The sequence below is a fragment of the Rhinopithecus bieti genome, unplaced genomic scaffold (assembly GCF_001698545.2).
Source record: "Rhinopithecus bieti isolate Rb0 unplaced genomic scaffold, ASM169854v2 scaffold_81617, whole genome shotgun sequence".
In the NCBI taxonomy this organism is placed as follows: domain Eukaryota; kingdom Metazoa; phylum Chordata; class Mammalia; order Primates; family Cercopithecidae; genus Rhinopithecus; species Rhinopithecus bieti.
The window spans coordinates 237,035-262,405 of NW_016841754.1; the positions used below are offsets into that span (position 1 = coordinate 237,035).

Genomic DNA, 25,371 nt, shown 5'->3' on the forward strand with positions numbered 1-25,371 from the left:
GGCATAGGTGGTGTTACTGGACCATTTTGCACTAGCAAAGAGAAAAGAAACAGGTGGACTTTGAAAACAGGGGAATGGCTTTCCTGCAATAAGCCATGTGCATATAAAGCCATCTGAAAACAACACACTTAAAAGGACAAAGGACTGTTTTCAAAAACCATAAAATGTCCTCATTGACAAATGGGAAAAATATTTCAACATATGTGAAATAAGGATTTATAATTTTAATCTCAAAATGTAAACTGTTAAGAACTACTCAAGAAAACCAATTCTTAAAGAATATGACAACAAAAATGGACAAAGGACAGAAGTGGACAGTTGGCAAAGAAGTAGTACAAATATTCTGAAACTTCCTCAGTCCTCCTGCCAAGGCTTCTTACCTGTTTCAGGTGTGTCTGATGAGAGAGGCAGTGGTGGTGGAGGAGGGGGCAAGGGTCCCGAGGAAGCGGCCCCCGTTGTGGGTCCCACAGAGTTACCTGCTACCACTTCTGACCCCATGGACAATGTGCCAGAAGCCACAACTGGCAGTATGGCGATATCCCCATCCCCTTTCTTCTGAATTTTAATGGTCCCTTGTTTCTCCAGTTCATGAATCTTTTTTTCCAGGGTAGACTGTCTTTGAATTGCTTCTTCTTTTTCTTTGACCATTTTTCTTAATGTGTGAACTTGAGTATTCGCATCTTTGTAGATTTCCTGCAATAAAGTCCAAGGTCAAGAGTTTATCTTCACATAACATTCATACTTATACCAAGTCTGAATCCATCAGACTGGCAGACTGAGGATAAAGAGAAAAAAAGACACTCATATAGATGGGAATTCTTTGGAACTCAGCCAGAACCTATAAATTCCCATTAATTATTAGCTGTATGCTAGTAATGCATGTAATATATTCTAGCTATTGTTGTTGGTAATGAAGTTCTTTCCATTTAATAAATGCAGCTAACTCGATTTTCCCTGCAGGTATAAAGAAACAGAGCAGAAATGAACCTGAATGCTGACTCTGGAATCTCCTGAGGGTGTTCTGGTGGTGCATGTTTTCCTTCCCTTTATTTTAACCTTCATTTGTAACTCTTAGATACACATATCGGCTAACAATCGACAAAAGGGCCCTAAATCAGACTTGGATACAAATCAGACTGGGATTAAAAATCTGCAAAGCATGGAATAATCCACTCATGAGTAGCCAGGGGCTGACTGCTCCTGAATGGCTTTCTCTGGCCCTCACAACGCCCCCTTGACCAAGCTCAGGATAGCAATTGTTGTAACATTTTCCCATCGGTAATGCGGTTAACAAAACAGGCCAAAGCTTCCCTTCGCTAATTACTTATTTCTGTCTAGGTTTTAGCAGAAAACAAAGAAGTTACAATTTTCAATTCAAAGGCTGTCCTGGTTCCTTTTATAAGGGGGGCCCACAGAGGTTCTAGTGAAAGGGTTTTATGGAACTGAACTTCCTTGCTGGGCCTCGTACAAGCGATCTCGCAACACAAACCTCCAGCAAGCAGGGAGACATTCTTCACACCCTGTCTATTATTAATAATCTAAGAGTCTGAAGTTGAATTGAGTCCATATGCTACAACTGTGTCTCGAAGGCGTGCCAGAAAATAAATTTCCTGGACTGAACTGTAGGACATGTCAGGATATCAGACACACACAGACACGATAACCATCACATAAAAGGTGCCATTTCATTAGCAGTGTAAAGGCAAGTCATTTGCCTTAAAGCTCTCCAGGCATTTTGGTGTTCTTACAGCACAATTCCAAGCACAGGGATGGCACTCCACAAATACCTGGCACATAAGGTAAACAATACTAAGGCCAAATAAAATAGCTGGGATTAGCTGATAATAACATGGATTGGTTTGCTTTGCACCGCCCCCCTTTTTTTGGTGAATACCATTAAGCCTAGCCTATGTTGTATTTCACTGTTTCCACAGCAACCACCAAATCTGGTTTTGAGTGGAAGCAAAGCAAAGAAATACAAAGAAGCTCAAGTCCTAATAAAAATAAATAAGTGGCATGAATTAAATCCATGCTGTGTTTTTATTTCCAACCAAATGGGTGTTCCACGGAATTAACTCAGCCTCCTCCAGATGGGAAAACATTGTTGCTCCCAAAATCTGTGATAAGGAAATACTGAACCCCCCAGTATCTGATTACACACACATGTGTATACATATGCCGACTATGCGTAGTTTTCATCAGAGCATCACCTCTGAAAGGGTTCCAATAAATATGCTGCATCAATGCATTCCTCTGAATGTACTCTGCGTTCCACTGGACAAAAGCTGGAGTACATTCCCTACCGTGCCCATCTGGGCAGCTGTCATCATCATGCTTACCCGAACGACATCCAGCTCCTTGTTCCTCTGCATGAGTTGCTTTTCCAGTTCCACAATCTTGGACATGGCTTCATTCTCTGTGTCTTGCAGTTTTTCAGATAACTGTAAAATTTTGAAAAGAAAGCTGTGTCACAATACAGGATCATCCTGATCAGGCCCTCAGTTTTCAGAAAGTGCAACTCCAAGATCATTAAGGGCCAGGGACCTACATGTGTTCCGCCCGTTGTTTTCTGTAAATGGTAATATTCATAATATGGCTCTGAATACATATTTGTTTCTACCAGGAATTAATAACTTAGACATGATCCTTAATAAGACCCACATGTCCGCTCCTTACTGTTCAACATACACAGTGTGCCTCCCTCCATTTCTGCAGGGGCTAGCAAGGCTAGAGGACAGTAAGGAGAAAGAGGAAGGAAAGTCCACCTCCATCCCCCACCTCCATGCCAAGAAAGGGCCATCAGGCTAAAGCTTTTGAAAATTGCTAACATAGTAAACTTGGTTCTTTCAATCTAGGCAGCCAGTTGAAAAACAACTACTGCTTGGTTTGACCCAAACTATACAAATAATAAAAGTTCGTTGGACGCAGTGGCTCATGCCTGTAATCCCAGCACTTTGGGAGGCTGAGGCGGGTGAATCACCTGAGGTCAGGAGTTTGAGACCAGCCTGGCCAATATGGTGAAACCCCATCTCTACTAAAAAAATACAAAAATTAGCCAGGTGTGGTGGAGTATACCTGTAATCCCAGCCACCAGGGAGGTCGAGGCAGGAGAATCACTTGAACCCAGGAGGCAGAGGTTGCAGTGAGCCAAGATCGCGCCACTGCACTCCAGTCTGGGCGACAGAGTAAGACTCCATCTCAAAGAAAAAACTCCACAATAATAATAATAATAATAATAATAATAATAAGTTATTTGGGGAAGCCATTCAAATAAACAGATGGCCTGCTACAAAAGTGGACACATAAGTATGGTCATGCAATGTTGGCTGAGGCTTCACGAGAAAGACAGGGTGAGCCATGTGTTAAATAGCTGCCTTTCACAAAGGGCTCTAACATTGAGCAACTTCTGATTTCTAACATCTCCTTTAAATTCATTACAAGTAAAGAAAACCAGGGAGGCAAGGTAAGGAGGAAGGGTGGAGATTTACACTGATCGGGTTCAGCATATAACACAAATCTTCTAAGGGAAGATATACTGGGCCTGTAAAGTCTCTTTTGAAGCGGATGCCAGCTGGGCCACAGCAGCACATTTAAAGGGAGGGTTTCTGGCTCACCGACTCGGCTTACCCACAGCCATGAGGAGACCCATTTTCAGAGTGATGGGGAAAAGTGAAGGAAACTGAGCATATGCAGTACTCTTTAAAAAATGTGGAGAAAAATAAATGAACTGTTCAAAGGAGAAAATAATAATCCTCCAAAAGGAGACACTTCATTTCATAATCAAGGAAAGTGCCCATCAGACTCACCAAAAGAATTTGGTCTTCATAATGCTTGGGTGTTTGAGAAGCACCATTTTTCTGTTAATTCTTTTACTATTGAAATATGTGGTTAATGAATGAACAAATAACCTCTAAAGGCCCTTAGAGTCATATTAGAATCAGTCTATGTCAAGAAAAATCCCTCAAAGCAAAATGAGACGCTGTCCCGTGATAGAGCTGACAATGATACTGAGGACATTCTTCAAAGAAGAGGATATATGACAAAGCACACCGATGTCCTTGAAAATGCCTATTGTTGAGATGACTCTATTTAGAATTTGAGTACCGTAAGACAGGAATGTTCAGATATGCATCACAGAGACACCAGCTAATCCTGTCCATGGGCTTGTGTGGACATAGTTGATAAGAAGATACCTCTTTACCTCAGGCCAAATTCCCATATTTCATTTCCCTCTAATCTTTTACGTAATGCCAATCATCAAACTCCCCCACTCCACTTGAGCCTATAACCAAGACTGCCAGGAAATGCACCTCAGCAGAAACTGAGCAGGTAAGTGAGCTAAAGCAAAGCAACGGATTCTATTTCACTTTACATTACACATCTGCCTTTTGGAAAGAACACAGAACAGCTTCTGAAAGCTCTCTATTGCAGGGTATGGCCCGTTCCTATACTCCAAATTCTTTAATTTACCACCATAAAAGCTGACATTAATTCTGTTTTGCACCCAGCTGAAATAGAAGCAGTTTTTTCTTTTCTGAGATGTAGTTACATGAGAGATGTTTTCTTCCAGTTCTTCCACCCTCTCCAAGGCAGCATTCTTAGTTTCAGCATCTTCCAGCAGAGCCCCTACATCAAAAACGTTGTCCAGGTAGGCCTGGATCTGGACCTGAAGCTTGTCACTCTCAGTGTGTTTCAGCTTCTAAAAACCAGAATAGGAGAGAACGTGGTGTTAGCTCATCTGTGGAAATGGAGTATCATTTCCTAACAGTCTGTCTTTTTTGTGTTGTTTTGTTTTGTTTTGAGATGGAGTTTCACTCTGTCACCCAGGCTGGAGTGCAATGGTGCGATCTCAGCTCACTGCACCCTTTGCCTCCTGGGTTCAAGCGATTCTCATATCTCAGCCTCCTGAGCAGCTGGGATTACAGGCACGTGCCACTACACCCAGCTAATTTTTGTATTTTTAGTAGAGACAGAGTTTCGCCATGTTGGCCAGGATGGTCTCGATCTCCTGACCTCATGATCTGCCTGCCAGCCTCCCAAAGTGCTGGGGTTACAGGCGTTAGCCACCGCGCCCAGCCAGTCTATGTGTTTTCTTTGTGACAAATAGTCCAGCCGTTTCTAAGAGAGAGCTTAACATGTCATCTTCCTTAAGAGAATTATGGAGTGACTGCCTAAGGCGTATCATCAGATGACTTTCTGGTGAATACCCTTCTACCAAGTGCACACACATTTTTCCCCGAATCCTTGCTGTCCCATGTAGTTATATTCCAACCTAAAATATTTTGATATATGTGAAATTGGGATGACAGAAAAATTAAAAGCAGCTTTGACAGATTATAGTCACAGCCACATAAAACCTAAGGGGTATCTGTGTAGTGGAAAAGACTGGAGTGTTTGGTATCTTACCTGGTTAGTGACAGTGGTTCCAGTAGAGGAACAAGGTTAGGCGAGAGATGGGGCAGACAGTGATAGAGTTTATACTTAACCTTGGGGATTATTTTAGCACAAATTGCTAGAGCCCAACCTCCACACATCCCTCCCTCAGTCAGTATACAGCATGAACAGATCAGAAAGCTTTCCCCAATTCACTGCCTCCCCAACTAGGCATCCTGCAGTGACTTAGCTAGCTCTGGAAACTAGAGGTCAAATAAATCAGCGAATCTTCCCTACAAGTAACATAAGTCATGACTTTCCCTAGGGAACAGATGAGTGATTAGAATAATACCTGGCACATGGATGATGCCAATCAACATTACTGAACAAATCAATGGCTACTTACAAGGCTGGGTTTTTGTAAACTAATGAAGCATTTATATATCTTACATTTACATTACTCTTCTAACCACCTCTATTAGGTTCCAGAGTCAACACACCATGAAGTTAAAGAAATACAGAGTTTTGAAAAAAAAAATCTTACAGTTTTAAGAGAAATTCCACTCTATATACATTTTTAGAAAGATGGATTTCCCCTAGGTTTAATCTGGAATTCTACAATACAGCTTCCTCTGAAGAGAGAATGTTCTACTTTCCTTTATGAGTCCCAAGTGAGAATGGCTTCTAAATAAGGGCAAAGGCTAGAACAAAAGGAGAAGCAGCTTAATGGGATTTTTCATGATCTTCACAATGAATAACAGGTGTTCAGTGATAAGTTGGTACCTGCCATTATATTCTAGAGCATAAACAAGCTCTGCTCAGACACCACAAAACCAAACCCAGAACACCGCTAGGAATTTGTACATCTAATTTTTCAAATACTGACACTTTTAGAGCATAGGAGAAAAAGGGATAGACAAACCTTGATCTAAAAGTAAGAGTCTTTCTGTACAATACTCTGCCAGTGATATAAATGAGTGCCTTTTTAAGGAAAGCAATTGAAACAACACTTTAATGGAAATCTATTACACCTCTCCCTGAGTAGTCTTTAGACAAGAGTAGGCCCGTCTATTCAAGGGCAGCCCAGCCAGTCTATGAAGCAAGGCCTTCAGGTTGAGAGTAACCACCTCTGTGATTTGTCTCCCAATAAATGGAGGGTACAGTCTATGCAATCGCTTGGGTTTATCTCTAACAAAGATGGGCAGCTGAATGCTGGAGATGCCCAAAGGAAGTACTTCTATATTCTTCAGAGCTGGAAACAGCCTTGACATGCAGATCACTGGCTGGGTGCATCACTTGAGGCAGGAGTTTGAGACTCTCCTGGCCAACATGGTGAAACCCCGTCTCTACTAAAAATACAAAAATTAGCCAGGCTATTCAGGAGGCTGAGGCATGAGAATCGCTTGAACCCAGGAAGCAGAGATTGCAGTGAGCCAAGACTGCACCACTGCACTCCAGCCTGGGTGACAAAGTGAAACCCTGTCTCCAAAAAAAAGGAAGGAAATTGAGGTCAACAATTCTTGCTGTATCACTAGACCATTCCTATACAAAAGGGAAAACAAAACTGCCTGGTTCCTCAGGTCCATTTCTTTTCCTTTTTCAGACACAGGGTCTCACCCTGCCACCCAAACTGGAGTGCAGTGGTGCAATCACAGCTTGTTGCAGCCTGGAAATCCTAGACTCAAATAATCCCCCTACTTCAGCTTCCCAAGCAGCTGGGACCACAGGCACGTACCACCACACCTGGCTAATTTTTCAGTTTTTTGTATACATGGGGTCTCACTATGTTGCCTAGGCTGGTCTTGAACTCCTCGGCTCCAGTGATTCTCCACCTCAGCCTCCCAAAGTGCTGGAATTACAGGTGTGAGCCACCAGCCTTTTCAAGACCATTTCTGATTTTGACATCAAGTTTCTGTTTCTTAATAACCGAAGAACTTCAGGGAACTGGCTAACCACTTCTGCAAGGGAGTAAGAAAAAGGGAAACTTTAAACCTCCTTCTCCTAAGAACTAAAAGTGGAACTTCTAAAGCTACAAACACTTGAAGCAGAATTTAGCAGCTTCAGGAGGAAGTCTCTGGTGTCCATTTCCTCATTGTTTTTTTTTTTATGCTCTGAGCACTGACTCATCACTGTCCAGTCTTGGCTTGACTTTCCCTGCCCAGATGGGGTCCCCAGAGCAACCAAGAATGCAAATTGCCCAATAGCCCAGAGGAAGGATGCAATGAGACTTGACCCAGACGAAGCTCAAAAGCAGAGGAAAGCTGCAGCAAGGCTGCAAGAGGTTATCTGACTCCCGTACTAAAAGGCTGCTAGCAGAAGATGGCCTGAGGTCCCAGGAGCCCTGCAAGAATCCAGCATCTCTGGCAGAATACATCACGCAGCTCAGTTCCCTTTAACTGGCACTACAGTAGTCGACTACACTACAGTAGTCTAGGCATTCTTTAGCTGCTATGGAAGCGTACCTTTGAGGGTAGGAAATATAAGAAGTCAATTCTTATATTAGAGCCAAAGGTTACAGCTATACTCACATCCAAGTATTCATCCAGGCCTAATTTGGTAAATTCATACTGCAGGTGAACTCTGAAATTCATATCTTCTACTGAATGGACTACAATATTAATAAACTGCATAGAAGCCACCTGAAATGGAATTGTCAAGGGGTTAGATGGGCTCCAAACTTTTTTCTCAGTTTAACTGCAGACATGTGCTTTCAATTTCACAAAAGAGGCTCACTTACCGATTTCCTTTTCCTTCATTTCATTGGTTCTTTAAAAATATTTTATAATTATTTTTAAATTCAGAAGTCACAGAGGTACCACAATAAGATACCACTTCACAACCACTAAGATGGCTATCATAAAAAAGAAATACAGTAACAAGAATTGGAAAGGATGTGGAGAAATTAAAACCCTCGTCCATTGCTGGTGGTAAAGGGAAAAAGAGTGGCCACTTTAAAAAGTGTGACTTTTACTCAAAATGATAAACACAGCATTATCATATGACCCAGCAATTCCGCTTCTAGATATACAGTTAAGAGAAATGAAAATATATGTCCACATAAAAATCTGTACACAGATGTTCATAATAACATCATTAATAACAACCAAAAAGTAGGAAGAACCCAATGTCCATTAACTGATAAACAAAATGTGGTACATCCATACAATGGAATATTATGAAACAATAAAAAGCAATCAAGTACTAACACATGTTACAACATAAACTTGAAAACATGTTAAATGATAAAAACCAGTTACAGAAGACCACATGTTGTATGATTCCATTTATATAAAAAATCCAAAACAGACTAAACTATTGAGATAGAAAGCAGGTTAGTGGTTGCCTAGGGCTGGGAGTGGGATTAATGGGAGTGACTGCCAATGGGTACAGGACTTTTTTGAGGGGGTGACACTATGTCCTAAATTAGATTGTGGTAAGGGTTGTACAACCCTGTGAATAGCCTAAATAGGCACTGGATTATAAATAAATTGGGTGAATCTGATGATATGTTAATTATATCTCAGTAAAAGTCATATAGGTATATAAAATAAACTGTGTAAATTACTATAGGTTTGTTGTACAAAATGTGAATATTATTACAAAGAACTTTTTTTAAGAAGAACATTTAAATTACCTACAATCTCACCACAAGGTAACCACATCTAAAAATTCCCTGTGAGCTCTTCCATATCAACAGGATAGTAACTTGACCCATCTTTACATATAATCAACCAGTCTGCGTTCCCTAAAAGCTTGGAATTTACTGCTTTCTCCCCACAACTGCACCAGTGGCTCTGAGACCTGCCAAAGAGAAAACCAGTCCCAGGTTTGGTGAATAAAAGGACAGCATTCAACAGGTCTATTTTGCTTTCCACAGTGACAATCAGCTATTTATGGTGGAAACATCTTACTAATGCTTTCCCTCCATGGCTGTCACCCAGCAGAGTCTCCGGCAAGGAGGGAACATGATTGAGGGATGCAGAGTCACACTTATTCTGAGAACCACCTTACTCCTCATCTCTCTCCAAACCTAATTTCCTTTATGTTTACAATTTTTTTTTATCGAGTTAGATTATTCTTTGAAGATATGGTATACATTGGATATCTTTGGAAGATGTGTAACCTCTCTAGCTTACAAAACGACTCTACTGCAATTTACTAAAAAAAAAAAAAAAAAAAAAAAAAATCACCTCGGGTTCTATCACTAAATGAGGTTTAAAAAATATATCTTTACAAAGGCAGGTACAAAATACAAACTAGAAAATATTTGTTAAAGAAACAAAATAGTTTTGTTTGCTTTTGTCCACAAAAAAATACAGAAAAGGATAAAAATGTCTTATATACTACATTAGAAAAATTTATATTATATGTTATGAGGAATATCTTGTTTCAGAGGTTGTGCAACCTAACTGTGTTCTCAAGGCAGTTTATCAAAAGCCTCATTTTCTGGAGAGAAAATATGGCTGGATTCTGACATCTTTCCATTTCTCTTTGGAAAACAGGTCTAAACGATCTACTGGGTTTTATGATATGCCTAAGAGGCGACTATCTGAAGGTGACGCATGAATCTAGCACATAGAACTTGTGTAATAGCAGCCTCTAAATAAGGTACCTCAATGCATGTATATGTGAATAAATGAACGGACAGAAAATAGAACCTAGTTTGTGTATGGATAGTGCAGGTGTTTTAAAGGGCTTTATATAATTGTAGTTTCAGCAGAAACTCAAATGGCAAGGAGGTCTGGCAGGTACCATAAATGAGCATAAATGAGCAGGCTGGGCTGTGTATCACACAACAGGGAACGGTGTGGACTGTGACAAACTAGAGAGGACATCTTTGGACTAAAGCAATAGGGGCTGCTTGACTCCAGCAGCTGACACTCTGCAGTAACAGGGGCCTAGTGTTCTCAGACGTTTTCAGTTTCCAAGAAAATCAGATGTGTATTTTTATGCATCATACTCAAATTGTTGAAGTAGGGTCATCACTGTCAGACTGAACTGACAAGCCTATAGGTTGGCTTTAGTGTGAGAGCCTCCAGTTTGCAACTTCAACTCTAACAGAATGAATAAGTTCCCCTAAAATGGCACAAGAAAGAAACTGACATCATGAGACAAGGCACCAATCTCTCTACATATTTATCACCAGGGCCAGCATTAGCCTTAACTTCTCTAAAAAATCCTAATAACAAGATTTTAAAAGTCAATGTAAAAGTGTCCCTTGTTTCATGTATGTGTGTGTATATATACGTATATCTATAGTGTGTGTGTATACACACACACACACACACATGCACGCACACACACACTTTGAAAAGCAAATAACATGCTTTATGCAACAGAAAATCTTCTCTATAAAGGATTTTCTCTTTCTCACTGATTTTGGAAGGGGATGAGGGCTAAGAAATGTATAAAACTTGAGGACTCCAAACATTTTTTTCACAAAAAGGGTTAGAAATTGGCAAAGCTATATTTCATGTTTTATAATCACTGAAGCAATTCAAATGAAAACTTCACTTGGCATCCTAAGCATAGGCTCTGCAAGGTAAGAAGTGATTGGTACGTCTGCTTCAGGTCAGAAGTGATTTGGGAAATTATACCCCAGTTAGGATCTCCTGGGTCTAGAATTTCCCTAGGGCAACTGAATTGGATCAACACCTACAGATCTGGGTGCACTGAAGGGTAAAACTTCTAGAGAAATTCACTATGGCAGATTCTATCTTCCTTCCAGATTAAGATTTATGTGTATGAATGCAGAAGTGCTGCAACTCACTTTGATGTTCTTCTTACCTGAGGATGGCAGGCCTGCTGTGGAACCACATGTTTTGTATGTCACCTAACCTGCCAAGGAGAGTGCCAGTATGATTATACCCTCACAGAGCTACCACAGCAGGAAAGAGATCAGGGAGGAAAAAAATCACTGCTGCATATTCATTTTGGAGATAAATACAGTCAACTCTACAAACCAAAGCACTTTAATTTTTAAGAATATAGTCTGGAGAAGGGTACTGGCAGGGGCCTGCAAAAATAAAAAAGGTCAAGATTGCTTCTACCCTAAGGATTCTTATGCAGCATCATCAACAATTAAACAATGGCAGCATTTGCACCAGGCATGGCTGTTTCCAACTGCATGGCTTCCCCTTTATTTGCTGTAATTAGTACTTTGGTCTTTACTATACTGTGTATATAAGGAATAAAATTGGAAATCAAAGAAAAAATACAGATTAAGAGAGACATTCTAGATTGGATCTACAGCATATTAAATGCAATTCCCTGTCCTTTGTAATACAAATATGTGTGTGTGTGTGTGTGTGTGTGTGTGTGTGTGTATTTAGGAAAAAAGTGCTGAAACTGAGTTTGCTTTATTGAATACTGAAATAACTCACCATAAAATCTATGTTATTGTCTTCATTCCTGAAATGTTCCATCAACTTCTCAAAGCGCTGTTTTTCTCCGCAAACCTGAAACACACATTTTCATTGTCCATGTGACTTTCTAAACATAAACATTCCAAAATTAGATGCAGAAATTTCAGCTTAATAATGATTTCCAGAATATCTATCTTCTTCTCTCTCATAAACTATTTACTTCCCTTCTAAGCTAGTTAACTCACAAACAGCCATATGAGCTGGAACCAAAAGCTGATGTTGGTTTCTTTTCCATATTCTCTTGATATTTTGAAATCCAAATCAAATGTGTTTTTCTTTCATTGGTTGTCTTTGTAGTCTCACCAATTTTTTAGTATGCATTCAGAATCCAAGAATGTAGTTCACAGTAAAAAAAAAAAAAAAAAAAAAGACCCTAGTTTCCTTTTGTAAAAGGAAAAAAGACATGCAAAATATGAGTATTTAAATTCTTTAAAAGGCACATTTAAAATGTTCATATTATATCTAACTGAATCAGAAAATCTCAGTGCATAAACCACAACACAGAAAGAGACACTGTGGAGGCTATTAACCCATGCGAGTATAGAGATCTGCAGTAATTGGTGAAGTAGCATCCCAGAATCCTGAAACACATGCATTCAGCTCAGTTAATGTTTCCATTGATCAGATAAAACAAACATAAAATACTGGTAACTCCAGGACCCAAAGGTATTTGCATATACATGAAATAAAATACATGGAGCTAAAAAAAAAAAAAAAAAGTCAAAAAAGATTTCTATCAAGTGACTCTCTGGGGACTTTTTTCTTTTTTTTAATTTTGGAGACAGGGTCTCACCCTGTCACCCAAGCTGGAATGCGGTGGCATGATGATTACATCATTACAGCCTCAACCTCCTGGGCTCAGGCAATCCTCCTGCCTCAGCCTCTCAAGTAGCCGGGTACAAGCATGTACCACCATGCCCAGGTCTGGAGACTTATTTTTAAAGTCAAAGGACAAACTTTCATTCTGTCAATGTCCTTGGTTGACTTTTTTGGGGCAAAGTCCTATACCCACTGGTTTATTCATTTTAGCTTCAGAAAATATTTCTCCGAACCACTCCTGACTGTTTGCTGCATTAGTAAGACACAGTCCCTTGGTTAACATTTTGCTAATTTAATCCAGGTTTCACATGCTAAACTCCAAATTTTCTGATTCCATTTGTGATCTTAGGGATAACTCAGGTCAATCTTCAAAAATTCTTCTAAAATGTTATTTCATAATGCAGCCATTTAATTCAGTCATGTGAAACTCCATGTGAATATATATATATTTTTTGGTGAAGAGAAAGTCCCACGAAGGCAGGAATTCTGTTTTGTTCACTACATAGCACCTATATCAATGCTTGGCACATTGTAAGTTCCCAATCATATTTGTTAAATTGCACCCAATAGAAGATAAATGAGTAATTATGCTAAAATTCACTTCACAAAAGGATGGATGACTTCCTGTTCTCCATGATGAAACATTCAACCATGGTAGACAGGCACCACTGGGGGTAAATCCTCAGTGGTGGCCTCTAAACCATAGGCTGGGGATGTTAAAGTGAACAGCCTTCAGCCTCTGAGGGCCTCCTAGTCTCAAAGCAGTATTTCCAACAGATTCAGACCACCATTTACTGCATTTTCATGACAACTCTCCGTGAAAATTTATTTATACCTGCCTTAACAAAAAATAATTTCAGAATGCAGAGGGACAGTGCATGGAAGGCAGAGTCTAAAGCAAAGTCTTTAAAATTGGCCTGGCACGGTGGCTCATGCCTATAATCCCAGGACTTTGAGAGGCTGAAGCAGGAGGATCTCTTGAGCCCCAGAATTCAAGACCGGACTGGGCAAAATAATGAAACCACGTCTCTACTAAAAATAAAAATTAAAAAATTAGCCAGGTGTGGTGGCAAGCACCTGTAGTCCCAGCTACTCAGGAGGCTGAGGTGGGAGGATACTTTAAGCCCATGAGGTCAAGGCTGCAGTGAGCTGTGATCATGCCACACACCAGCCTGAGCAACAGAGCCAGACCCTGTCTCAAAAAGACATACACACACATGCATGCACACACGTCCAATCCCACACTGGAGAGTCTGATTCAACAGGACCAGGTGGTGCTGGGGGGACATGGGTATGCATAATTTTAAAAGCACCACGGATAATTTTGATGCTCCACAATGGCTGAGAACCAGAGATTTAAGGGGTTACCATGTTCTGCCCCCATCCTCAGCTGGCCCCTCTAGACAATATACAGCTATTTCCTAGCAATGAAAGGTTTGTTGAAGGGGGTGAGGCAGTACAAGCCCAGCTCCCTAGACTATGACATCAGCCACATTATGCCCAAAGAGACAAGCATCCCTTGCCTGCAAAAAGGGACCCGTGGGTAAAAAACCCTGAGGTTTTACATACAAAAGGTCAGAACTACAATGTGAATTTTCTTTAGCAGAAACCCCAATATAGGCTGGGCACAGTGGCTCTCACCTGTAATCCCAGCACTTTGGGAAGATAACCCAGCACTTTGCGGCAGGCAGATAACCTGAGGTCAAGAGTTCGAGACCAGACTGGCCAATATGGTGAAACTCTGTCTCTACTAAAAATACAAAAATTAGCCAGGAGTGGTGGCACGCACCTGTAATCCCAACTACTTGGGAGGCTGAGGCAGGAGAATCGCTTGGACCCGGAAGCAACGGCTGCACTGAGCCAAGATCATACCACTGCACTCCAGTCTGGGTGACAAAGCGAGACTCTGTCTCACAAAAACTGGTTTACTTCAGTCTTGTGGGTGATTGGTAGTGGCAGCAAGAGAAGAGGAAAAGAGGCCATCCTGAATTTGGGGAGAGCTACCAGCTCTGCTGAGAAGCAGACCGTAACTAATGTTTGGTTGAGGGACTAGGCACACGCTAAACTAAATGAGGCAATAGCTGTTCATGAACAGTGACAACAAAAACAATTCCTAGGCAGGCAAAGCACTTCAAAGAATGTTAGAAAGCAGAAAAATACTTTGCATAATCTGATGCTCTCAATTTATGAATTAGACCTACACAGAGATTAAACCTCTCTAACCTGATGAAAGGTTGAGAGAGTGGCAGAACCAAGGCTATAACCAGGTCCCCGATGGCCAGCCTGAGGTTCCTTTTCCCACGTAGCCCAGAATGCCCATATAAACATATTCCACTAAAGAAGGCAGTTAAGGCATTCCAGCATTATTTGAGACACACAGAGATGAAAAATGTTATCACTAAAAGACACAATCATTATACCATGCATACTTTGACATCCCTGCACCAGAAGCTTCCATGGAACCTCTAAAAATGACAGATTCCTAGAATCTATATTGAGACGTACTGAATAAGAATCTCCCCAGATGGGCCTAGAAATCTGTGAATACTCGTGGTTGCTGGACCAGCATCTGGGAACCAATGGTTCATATAGTATCAGACTAGCTGATGAAACCCTCAGGCTTTCTGACTACCAATTATAAACTGATTTACTAGATCATTAAATCTCCAGCTCATTCAGCTTCTAACTGAGCAACATAAACAGTTACTGTAACTGGGTATCATAGGAATGCCACAAGAACTGACGCACTGCCCCTGCATAAGTGCAATGAACAATGAGGTAACCCAAAAATAATCAGGGGGTGCATGTTGGGTCTTAGAAAAAATAGGTTTTAAATGGCTGGAAAGCACATGTGGACAGCAACAAACTACTCATAGCCTGTTACTTTAAAAGATGGCATCAAATATAGAACAAGTAACACTAGATTTCACGGTGAATAAGGATCCCAAAAACCACAGCACTAGCCTGGCAGACAGACCTGAAGTAGATGTTAAGAAGAGCCTTGAATATATGTGTTTCTTTAGAGATCCCTCATTCTGTCACAACAGACAAATCCCTGCTGAGAACATGTGCGTTACAAAACAGATAAATACCTTTAATCTTAAAAAAAAAAAAAAATCAGACTTAAATATCTTCCTATTTATAGCTGCTATGAGCTTGGTGAAAATAATCCAAATGCACAACATGACATTACCAAAACAAATTCCGGCTTTGGGAAACCTTGAAAGCAACAGAGTGACCACTCTCCACGGTAAGGACTAGAAGGACGCCCTACTACCATAGCTCCACCAGGCCCAGGACTGCTTTGCTGCCAATCTCAACTAATGAACTCAGGCTTGTGTTTCCTGACATGTTCCACAGGCACAGCATGGATTCCAGAGTCCCCCTTTGTTTCTAAGGAAGGAAAGGAAGCATGCAGGCCAGATTCACATTTGTTTCTCCATTACTTTAGCAGTCATTAAACAAGTGTACACTACAATCCCACAGGAAACAGGAAGATACGTTTGGGGAAGGTTGGTAAAAGTTGTGTACCACATCAAAGGAAAGTCGTCTTCATTCATACTGCTCACATCTGGAGCACCCACACACACTGGGTGAAACAGGACCATCACGGTGGACCATGCTCTCTCCTTTGTGGTGGCCTCTTTAGAAAATCGGTGAGGATGAAAGGAACGAGACACTAATTTTCAGTTATTTTCAGAATCCATGCATTGGCCTGCATGGGAATGAACTCAAGCACTTCATCAAAACGTTTACAAGAGCCAGGAGCATATTTGCACATGTACATCATTACACATTCTATATGGGTGCATACCACTTCCATCTGCCCACAAGGGCCAGATAATACACGGTACAAAAACTTTTTAATAAAACAGCTATATTCTTGCAACTGAAACGTGTCATTCTTGACTTTTATATTCACTGGTATATCTCATTCTCCCACCAGCTTTGATACCAATTTCCAAATCAATAACATGTACTCTATTAAGTGGGGTGGGGAGAAAGTTTAAGACCTACAGAAAAACTGAGCTGAGTAGAGTGGCAAGGAGCCCTTTTGTGCACTGGACTGCCCTATCAGGAATCAGATCACTACTGCTAGCAGCTGGGGCTACCAGAAATTAAGTAAACCAGCAGACAAATAAAAGTATATGCCCTGGAAAAGTATGTACCCCACTGAAAATCAAGAGGCATCTTCATTATAAATCACTATAAACTGGTTGCATGTGAATAAATTCACGATTCCAGTTAATGCTGTGTAAAGTAAAAATGGTCAGGCTCCAATCCTGGACCACAGACTTCATTCTGCTAACACAGCCACCTATCTGCCCATCCCCGTGGGGTCCTGCCTGATACAACTGCCTCTCTTTGAACCTTCAAGCTCTAACGCTGATGGGGATAAAGGGCTATAGGGTAGAAATGGGACTATGTGGCATATTAGACGAGATCGTAAAACCCGGGTTATAAGTCACAGTTCGGCCACTACCCTGTTGTTAGCTTGGACCGTTCAGCAAACATCCCTGGACTTCAGTTTTCACACCCATCAAGGTGAGAGACTTAGGCTGGCCACAGTGGCTCACACCTGTACTCCCAGCACTTTGGGAGGCCGAAGCAGGCGGATCACCTGAGGTCAGGAGTTTGAGACCAGCCTGGCCAACGTAGTGAAAACCCGTCTCTACTAAAAATGCAAAAATTAGCTGGGCATGGTGGCGGACACCTGGCTTGAACCCAGGAGATGGAGGTTGCAGTTAGCCGACATCGCGCCACTGCACTCCAGCCTAGGCGACAGAGCAAGACTGCATCTAAAATAAAAATAAAAATAAAGGAGAAGAAACTATATGGGTTACAGAGCTTTGGGAGTAAGGGGGAATTCCAAGTCAGGGGCTTGGCAAAGAAAGGGAAAGCCTAAGTAAGGTTCTTGAGAATTCTACCCTCACTATCCAGATCTTTTCTTATACTTACTTAGTGGTCTGATAAGATTGCTTTTGAGGGGAAAAAAAAGGTTTCATTGCAAATAAAAAATTTGAAAAAAAATCTCTCCCTCAGTATTTCTTGAACGTTTAAAATTCTCATTTAGCATGGCAATAGAACACGATATTGCCAAGCTGACTGGCATGGAAGCTCCACAGAAACAAATTCAGAGGAATGCACTTGGCTGTGCCGGCCCTAAGTACCAAACAAAAAGGTCAAACCACTCTCTCGCCCCATGTGGTTCACTCCTAGTTGTGAAGCTGGGAAATCCCACACCCTGTAGAGATAACGTGGGCCACAACCAGGACAAGCAAGATTCATTTTCACGTAAAGGAGAACTGAAGCAAAAGCACAACTTCTGCCAAAAAAAACTCCAACTATGTTCTCCAAAATCTGTGAAGGACATTTGTGAACAGTGCCCCAAACCGTTTGGATTAATCTGGGGCCCCGGATGCAAAGGTGGCTATAGTTTAAAGCATCTCAAAGGGTGGGAGGCCATTAGGGGATGCTTTCCCTAAAGGTCAATAGTGGAGACGAGATGGTTTTACAAAAACTTTGGGTATTATCTTGCCAGCCAGATGTTGAAGTGAACACTTGCCGTCCTTCAGCCACCTCTCTGTCCCTCTTCAAGGTCAGTAACAGTCTCTGGCTTTCCCCAGCAACAGCTCCCAGGAAAGCAAGCAAAGTCTGTAGCCAAACTGAAGCCTGACTCTTATGAGATGGCTATAAAATATGCTTCTGGGTTAGTTATATAAAAATTAAAGGCCCTTTGCTTAAGTGTTTCCTTCTTGCCCTGTTGCCTGGCGCCTGCCTCAATACTTTCTTTTTCTCTTCTTACAATAGGCCCCTGTGATCTGCAAGGCTCCCTGCAGGAAGGCACCGTTTTAGAGGCACACACTCTATTATGACTGATTAGACAACCCTTCTCAGGGCCTGCCTGAGAACAAAAGTTCCGTTTTCTTTTCAGAGCCTCGTGAAGTAAACAGTTATTTCATAGTTAGTCCTAGGTGAAAACCATCTTTTACCATCTACTGAGTGCACCAGCAGTCTGAGGGTTACTGACGCCATAATGGCCCAATGAAACCACTTTTCTGGGGTATTCTGTGGCTGTCAATGGTCTGTTATTGTTGTCTCTTGAAGTGATTGGACATTTCATACACATACACCAAGCGGCAGCCGTGACAGAAGCAGATCACTCCGACCGGCTGCTGGCTCTCATGTCTGCTTGGGATTTAACTGTGGATGTGTTCATCCAGCTGAAATGCTCTGAAACTGAACAACCTTATCTCACTACACTAAAACAAAAACTAATGAAAGCTAAGCAACTAAATGTATTCTATAACCTAGTCAACACTTCTCCTTCATAAATACAACATTTATATCAACCCTGGACCAGGAGATGACTATGAGCCTGAGGTTTCATCCGCATAATGCTAAACACCCTTGTGAAAACTTCAGTAACTTTTCCAGATGTTTCCAAATATCCAGATGTTTGGCAGGAGGCACACAGAGCAGCCAGATGCCTGTCTTACTTTTCACACCCATATTTTGTGTACTGAACAAAGAATCCAAAGATAGAAGCAAAAGGATAGTAAAATCCCCGAAGGACGACTCATTGACACATCACCCCTTAAACTACTCCTCTAAAAACAAAAAGATGACCTTCAATAAATTCTAGAGAGTAAAACTCCTCCTTACAATAGGTCATAAATGATCTCCTTCCAAAATATGCTTCAAGTCCAACCTGAACCTCTCTAGCTTCAATGCAAGACTCATATCTCCTGGTCCTTATGAAGAACACACAGAGTCTTTCAAGGCTACTTGTAATGGTTAACTTTACGCGTCAACTTGAGACGGTGAAGTGATGCCCAGAGAGCTGGTGAAACATTTCTGGGTGTGTCTGTGAGGGTGAGTAAGGAAGACCTCCCTCTCCAATGTGGCTGGGCATCTCCAATCCACTGAGGACCCGAATAGAACAAAAAGAATTTGGAGGAAGGGTGAATTCTCTCTCATCTTGAGCTGGGACATCCATCTTCTTCACCTGTCCTTGGACATTGGAGCTCTTGGTTCTCAGGCTTTCAGACTCCATAACTTACACCACTGGATCTTACTTCTCAGGCCTTCAGACTCGAGCTGAATGACACCCTAGCTTTCCTGGATTTCCAGCTTGCAGATGCATATCATGGAAGTTCTCTACCTCCATAACTGCTTGCGCAATTCCCATAGTGTTTCCTCTTGTATCTACAGATATATCTACAGATGTCCTGTTGGTTCTGTTTCTCTGGAGAGCCCTGACTAATACACTTCCATTTCTACTGGAAAGCTAAAATATCTTCCATTTCTTCAATAAAGAATGATATTTACTGACTGACTAATTGAGACAGAGTCTCGCTCTGTCGCCCAGGCTGGAGTGCAGTGGCGCAATCTTGGCTCACTGCAACCTCTACCTCCCAGGTTCAAGCAATTCTCCTGCCTCAGCCTCCTGAGTAGCTGGAATTAAAGGTACATGCCACCAGGCCTGGCTAATTTTTGTATTTTTAGTAGAAATGGGGTTTTGCCATGTTGGCCAGGCTGGTCTCGAACTCCTGGCCTCAAGTGATCCACCCACCTCAGCCTCCCAAGGTGCTGGGATTACAGACATGAGCCACCACACCCAGCCTGAGAATGGTATTTAAATAGCTACCTGAGGATTACATGACAAAGGCCTCCAGTCCTCTCTGGGATGACTTACCAGTCAGACTCCTCAAAGTAGAAGGAGCCTAACATTGTTCTTTATTTTCAATCATTTCTCTTCACAGCTTCATCCTTTGAGCATATCCAATTAGGTCAACTTAAGCAAGGGAAGGGACACGATGACCCTCTAGGGGTCATCACATGTTCTCTAAACCACAGCAAGGGCACGTCGCTAGAGCTGTCTAAAGCCTGCAGCAATTTCAGATCTGGGGGCCTGCCCAAGAGGCAGCTGTCAGCCCATGCTCTCCTCACATCTGAATCATTACAAATCTAATCAGTGCACGGTGTGCCATGAATGCAGAACCCTTGAAGACAAGGACCCTTGTTTAGATCAAGTATCTCAGGCCAACAACAGGCAAATGCCTGCAGTTTGTCTATAGCTCACTTCTCTCATTTCCCAACCCTTCTACTTTCATCTTTGCTTTTCCCCAAGCTCACCCTAACACCCACGGTCACCTCTGGGTCTTAACCAGAAGGACTTTGCACTTAGCTAGTTGGAACCACTTCCACCCAGCCCACGATGACAGCAGACAATGGATTTGGGTACCAGTTCTTAAAGTGTGGTCCTTGAACACCAAGGGTACTTGAGGCCCTTTTATGAGGTTTGTGAGGGCAGCATTATTTGTATAATAAGATGTTACTTAATACTTTCCAGAGTTGGCAGTTGGCACTGGTGGCACAAAAGGAACAATGAGTGAATACCGCCAGTGCCATAGCATGCATCAAGGCAGTGCACCAACTTACACCAGTAATCCCTGTATTCATCAAAGCCATGCATTTTGTTTTTTTAAAAAAGCCAGTTTCACTTAAGAATATCACTGATGAAGCAGTAAAAGTATTAATTTTATACATCTCAACCCCTAGATACACATCTTCATAATACTCTAGATGACGAAATAGGGAGTCTGCATAAAGCATTTCTGCCACATATTGAAGTATGGCTCTCTTGAGGAAAAAGCATTTCTGTGATTATTTCAGTTGCAAGATGAACTAGCCACTCTTTATTCTTACTTGAAAGCATGATTGACAGATTCAGACTTATGCACTTGGCAGATATTTTCTTGAAAATGAACAAAGTACACCTTATAATTTAAAGATAACAGCTGACAATATTTGTTGTCAATGATAAAAACTAAGCTTTCAAACACATGAAAACTGTACCCACCACCAGCTGACTGCTTCCCAGTATTTAAAGAATTTTCTAATGAGATTGGAGGTAAAAATAATGCATGTGATTTGTTAAAATATTACATTAGGAAATGTGCCAATTATTAGAAGATCTAGATAACTCAGTGTACCATTATTTTCCAAATGATAACTGAATGCTGTTACAAATTTATAAATTCATTCAAGGTGCAATATAGGCAAATAGATTTTAATGCCAACAGTATGCAAAAAGTTCACTGATATGATTTCAGATTCAACTTTGTAACTAACCTTTAAGAAATTACTACTTGTCTAGTGTTTGTATAGTATCAAAGAAGAATGTCCACTATTATCTGAAAATGTTGTTGACATAATTCTTTTTCATCTACCTTTCTGTGTGAGGCTAACTTTTCTTCATCTACTTCAACAAAAACAACAGCAGAAGTGACTAAATGCAGAAGCAGATCTAAGAATGCAGCTATCTTCTACGAGTCAATCTCCCTAAGTGCTGAAATTACAAATGTGAGCCACCATGCCCGGCCTGAAATTTTGTTGTAATTTCTAATACAGAAAATATCAACACATAACCTACATAAGCAAAAGCTCTTTAGGGACCTCAGGGATTTTTAAGAGTATAAAAAGGGCTCCAGGGGCCAAAAGGTGGAAATTACTGGATTACAGAATAGCCTCTACTTCTACAAAGATGATGAATTCTTAAACCTAAAATCTAAAGAAGCAAATAAATGGGTAACTAATAGTAAAATTTATTGCAAGATTGTTTGGGAATCAACCCTACCATATAAAGAACTACTAAATGTATCATCTCTGCGTAAAAATGAAGTCACATCACACAGAGATCAATAGAATGTCTTCATATAGAAAGGAGCCCTCCACCATTTTCCAAGGTAGAAAAAAAAGACAGCCGGGTGCAGTGGCTCACGCCTGTAACTTCAGCACTTTGGGAGGCCGAGGTGGGTGGATCACTTGAGGTCAGGAGTTCAAGACCAGCCTGGCCGATATGGCAAAACCCCATCTCTACTAAAAATACAAAAATTAGCCAGGCGTGGTGGTGCGTGCCTGTAATCCCAGCCATTCTGGAGGCAGAGGTGGAAGAATCGCTTAAACCTGGGAGGCGGAGGTTGCAGTGAGCCGAGATGGTGCCACTGTACTCCAGATGGGGCAGCAGAGAGAGACTTCCTCTCAAAAAAAAAAAGACTTCCTTGCAGTTCTTCTGTTTAATAAGGCCAGGTACAATCCCTGGTACTTACCAGGTTGGATGGAAGCAGCTCCTAACTGTTCTCTGATTATCTCTGGGATGTACCCACTCTGTCACATGTAGACTCATTACAAGGCTAGAAGATATTCTTTTTCCAAAGCCAGATGAATGTTAGATTTCAAGCAAGAATATGGGAAAGGGACAGAAAGAGATATCCTCCGCATGGGAAAAAAATATAGAACACACATTTCTCAAAGTTCAGAAATTCATACTGAATGAATCCACCCAAGTAAACAAATTTGTCTGGCACGCCTGACACCATAATATGAAACAATCATAGGCCGGGCATGGTGGCTCATGCCTGTAATCTCAGCACTTTGGGAGGCCACGGCAGACAGATCACTTGAGGTCAGGAGTTCAAGACCAGCCTGGCCAACATGGTAAAACCCCGTCTCTACTAAAAATACAAAAATTAGCTAGGCGTGGTGGTGTGTCTGTAGTCCCAACTACTCAGGAGTCTGAGGCACAAGAACTGCCTGAACTCGGGAGGCGGAGGTTACAGTGAGCCGAGATTGTGCCACTGCACTCCAGCCTGGGTGATAAGAGCAAGACTCTGTCTCAAAAACAACAACAATCAATCAATCAATCATGAAAAAATACACAAGGAACAAAAAGATCATTATCTTTTACCAATGTGCTAAACATGTTCTTGACACATTCCACATAGAAAGCACCATTTACTAATTTTACACCTATTCCTGGAAAATAGTTGAAAATGAAAAATTCAGTGTTGTTCTTGGTGGTGAACCAGTAAATCTAGGATATCACATGTGTTGCTAGTACATTTATTGGCAGGGAAGGAGCCCTCATTTTCCACTGCCAAAACCAAACTGCCAAAACATCACAGAGCCTATAGCTCATGTTACCATGACTGGCTATTTCCACTCCCTTGTGACGCAGAGCTTGGGGGGAACATCTTGTCAGAGAACTCAACTGCAAGATGAGGGGTGACTGACAGTGACTGCTGGACCATAAGTAGGAACCACTGGGCCGTTTTCTTCTAGTGAGTGTGTTTCAGTCAATTGTGAATGAAAACCGGGTCTTTTGACTATATATTCTTGGCAGACTGATATATAGAATTAAAGAGCTGGGCAGGAGCCACACACACCACTGTGTTGAAAGGAATAAAGAATGGCTGTTGAGCTGCAGTGGGCAGAACAGTTTGGGGTAGGACAGGGGAGCTGGGAAACGAAAAGCTTAAATCAAGACTCAAAAGCTCCATCGTTCAAAAGTTACACAAGCCAGGGATGCCTCTTCCACAGACAAGTCCTCAACTGTACCTTGTGCGGTGGTACTAACAGCATGGCCAGCACAGCCAGCTCACTCTCAGGCTAGGGAAATACCGAGGTCCTTAGACACATGGCAGATTTTTTAAATGAAACTTGAGCCAAGGGATTGATGTAGCCACCTTCCAGGTAATCATAAAAGGGAACTTAGGACCAAAGTCACAACACTGTCTACAGTCATAGCGATCTCTTTTAGGACTGTTGCTATCCTGCCAACTGGCCTCAGATATGTCAGTTTTTGTTCTTGTTTGAAAATGAAAGCACCTATCATTTTATTATCTAGGTACCTTGTTTTCATATCTGCAGTCAAAGAAGCACTTAATCTATCTTAGAGGAAAGTATTTGAATATGTACACACAATAATACATGCTACATACATAGGTATGTGTAGACAAAGTTTTATATAGAATCATAAAATTGTAGACTTGGAAGGGATATAAAACCACTTGACTAACTTCTCACCTAAAGCAAAAACTTACATCACAATATACCAGACACACAAGGAATCCTCTTATCCTCTTGACCAAATCTTCCCCTTTGTACTGTGCTGGTGTCTTCTGAGCATCCTTCTAGCCCATTCTAACCTTGTCTCTTCACTCTTTTATTTCTGAACTGCGGTCCCTGTGGGGGAGTTTTCCTCCTTAGTTACTTAGTTACAATCCCTATTTGGATATCCTTCTCTCTCTCTCATACACTCACTCACTCTCTTTCTCTCTCTCTCTCTCTGTCCCTCTCTCCCCAGTCACTTCTGTTTAAATTTGCTTTCTCATTCATTACCTTCATTGTACAGCTAAGAATCTGACCTCGGGCATTACACCCTCACTAAAAAAAAAAAAAAAAATTTTTTTTTAAGTTGTATTTTCTTTGCTTGCGAAAATAAATCCCCAGATTGTATTTGTTCACTATGGTTGGGCTACTTTCCTCTTCATTAAGTGTATATTATTTGAACAGATTCTTATTCTCCTCTTGTTTCCATTCTCATATTCAGTGGATCACCCTATCTCTCGCCTTTTCTTTCATTTGTCGGCTTCATAGTCATTGCTATGGCCACAAATTGGGTCCAGGGCTCAGTCATTCGACAACTGAACAACCTGTCTTCCCGACTCCAGCATCTCTCCCTTCTACTGTATTTTATGCAGAGCTACACAATACTCCTAAAGTTTTATCCAAATTATATAAAAGGCAGATTTCCACAGAATCAAATGCAATATATATAAAGCATTTTCTAAACTGTAAGGTATTACGTAACTGTGAATTTCTTCCCTTTCTCTTTTTTCCCTTCTATTCGTATCTATCTTCTAGAGGAGGTGGTTTTTTTTTTTTTTTTTTTTTTTTTTTTTTTTTT

General features: G+C 41.3%; 1 protein-coding gene across 2 annotated transcripts in view; it reads right to left on the reverse strand.

Moving 5' to 3' along the window:
- The window catches only part of FMNL2 (formin like 2), a 323,435-nt gene that overhangs the window by 30,382 nt on the left and 267,682 nt on the right, over positions 1–25,371 (reverse strand). The window contains exons 10-15 of one of the 2 annotated variants that reach the window (XM_017866074.1): positions 11,757–11,831; positions 7,902–8,012; positions 4,550–4,699; positions 2,340–2,441; positions 381–693; positions 3–31 (exon numbers count right to left, since the gene is read on the reverse strand). In XM_017866074.1, the coding sequence (XP_017721563.1) occupies positions 3–31; positions 381–693; positions 2,340–2,441; positions 4,550–4,699; positions 7,902–8,012; positions 11,757–11,831 (780 nt within the window). Of the gene's footprint in view, positions 32–380; positions 694–2,339; positions 2,442–4,549; positions 4,700–7,901; positions 8,013–11,756; positions 11,832–25,371 lie in introns of both variants that reach the window. The other variant, XM_017866073.1, reaches the window with a different exon arrangement.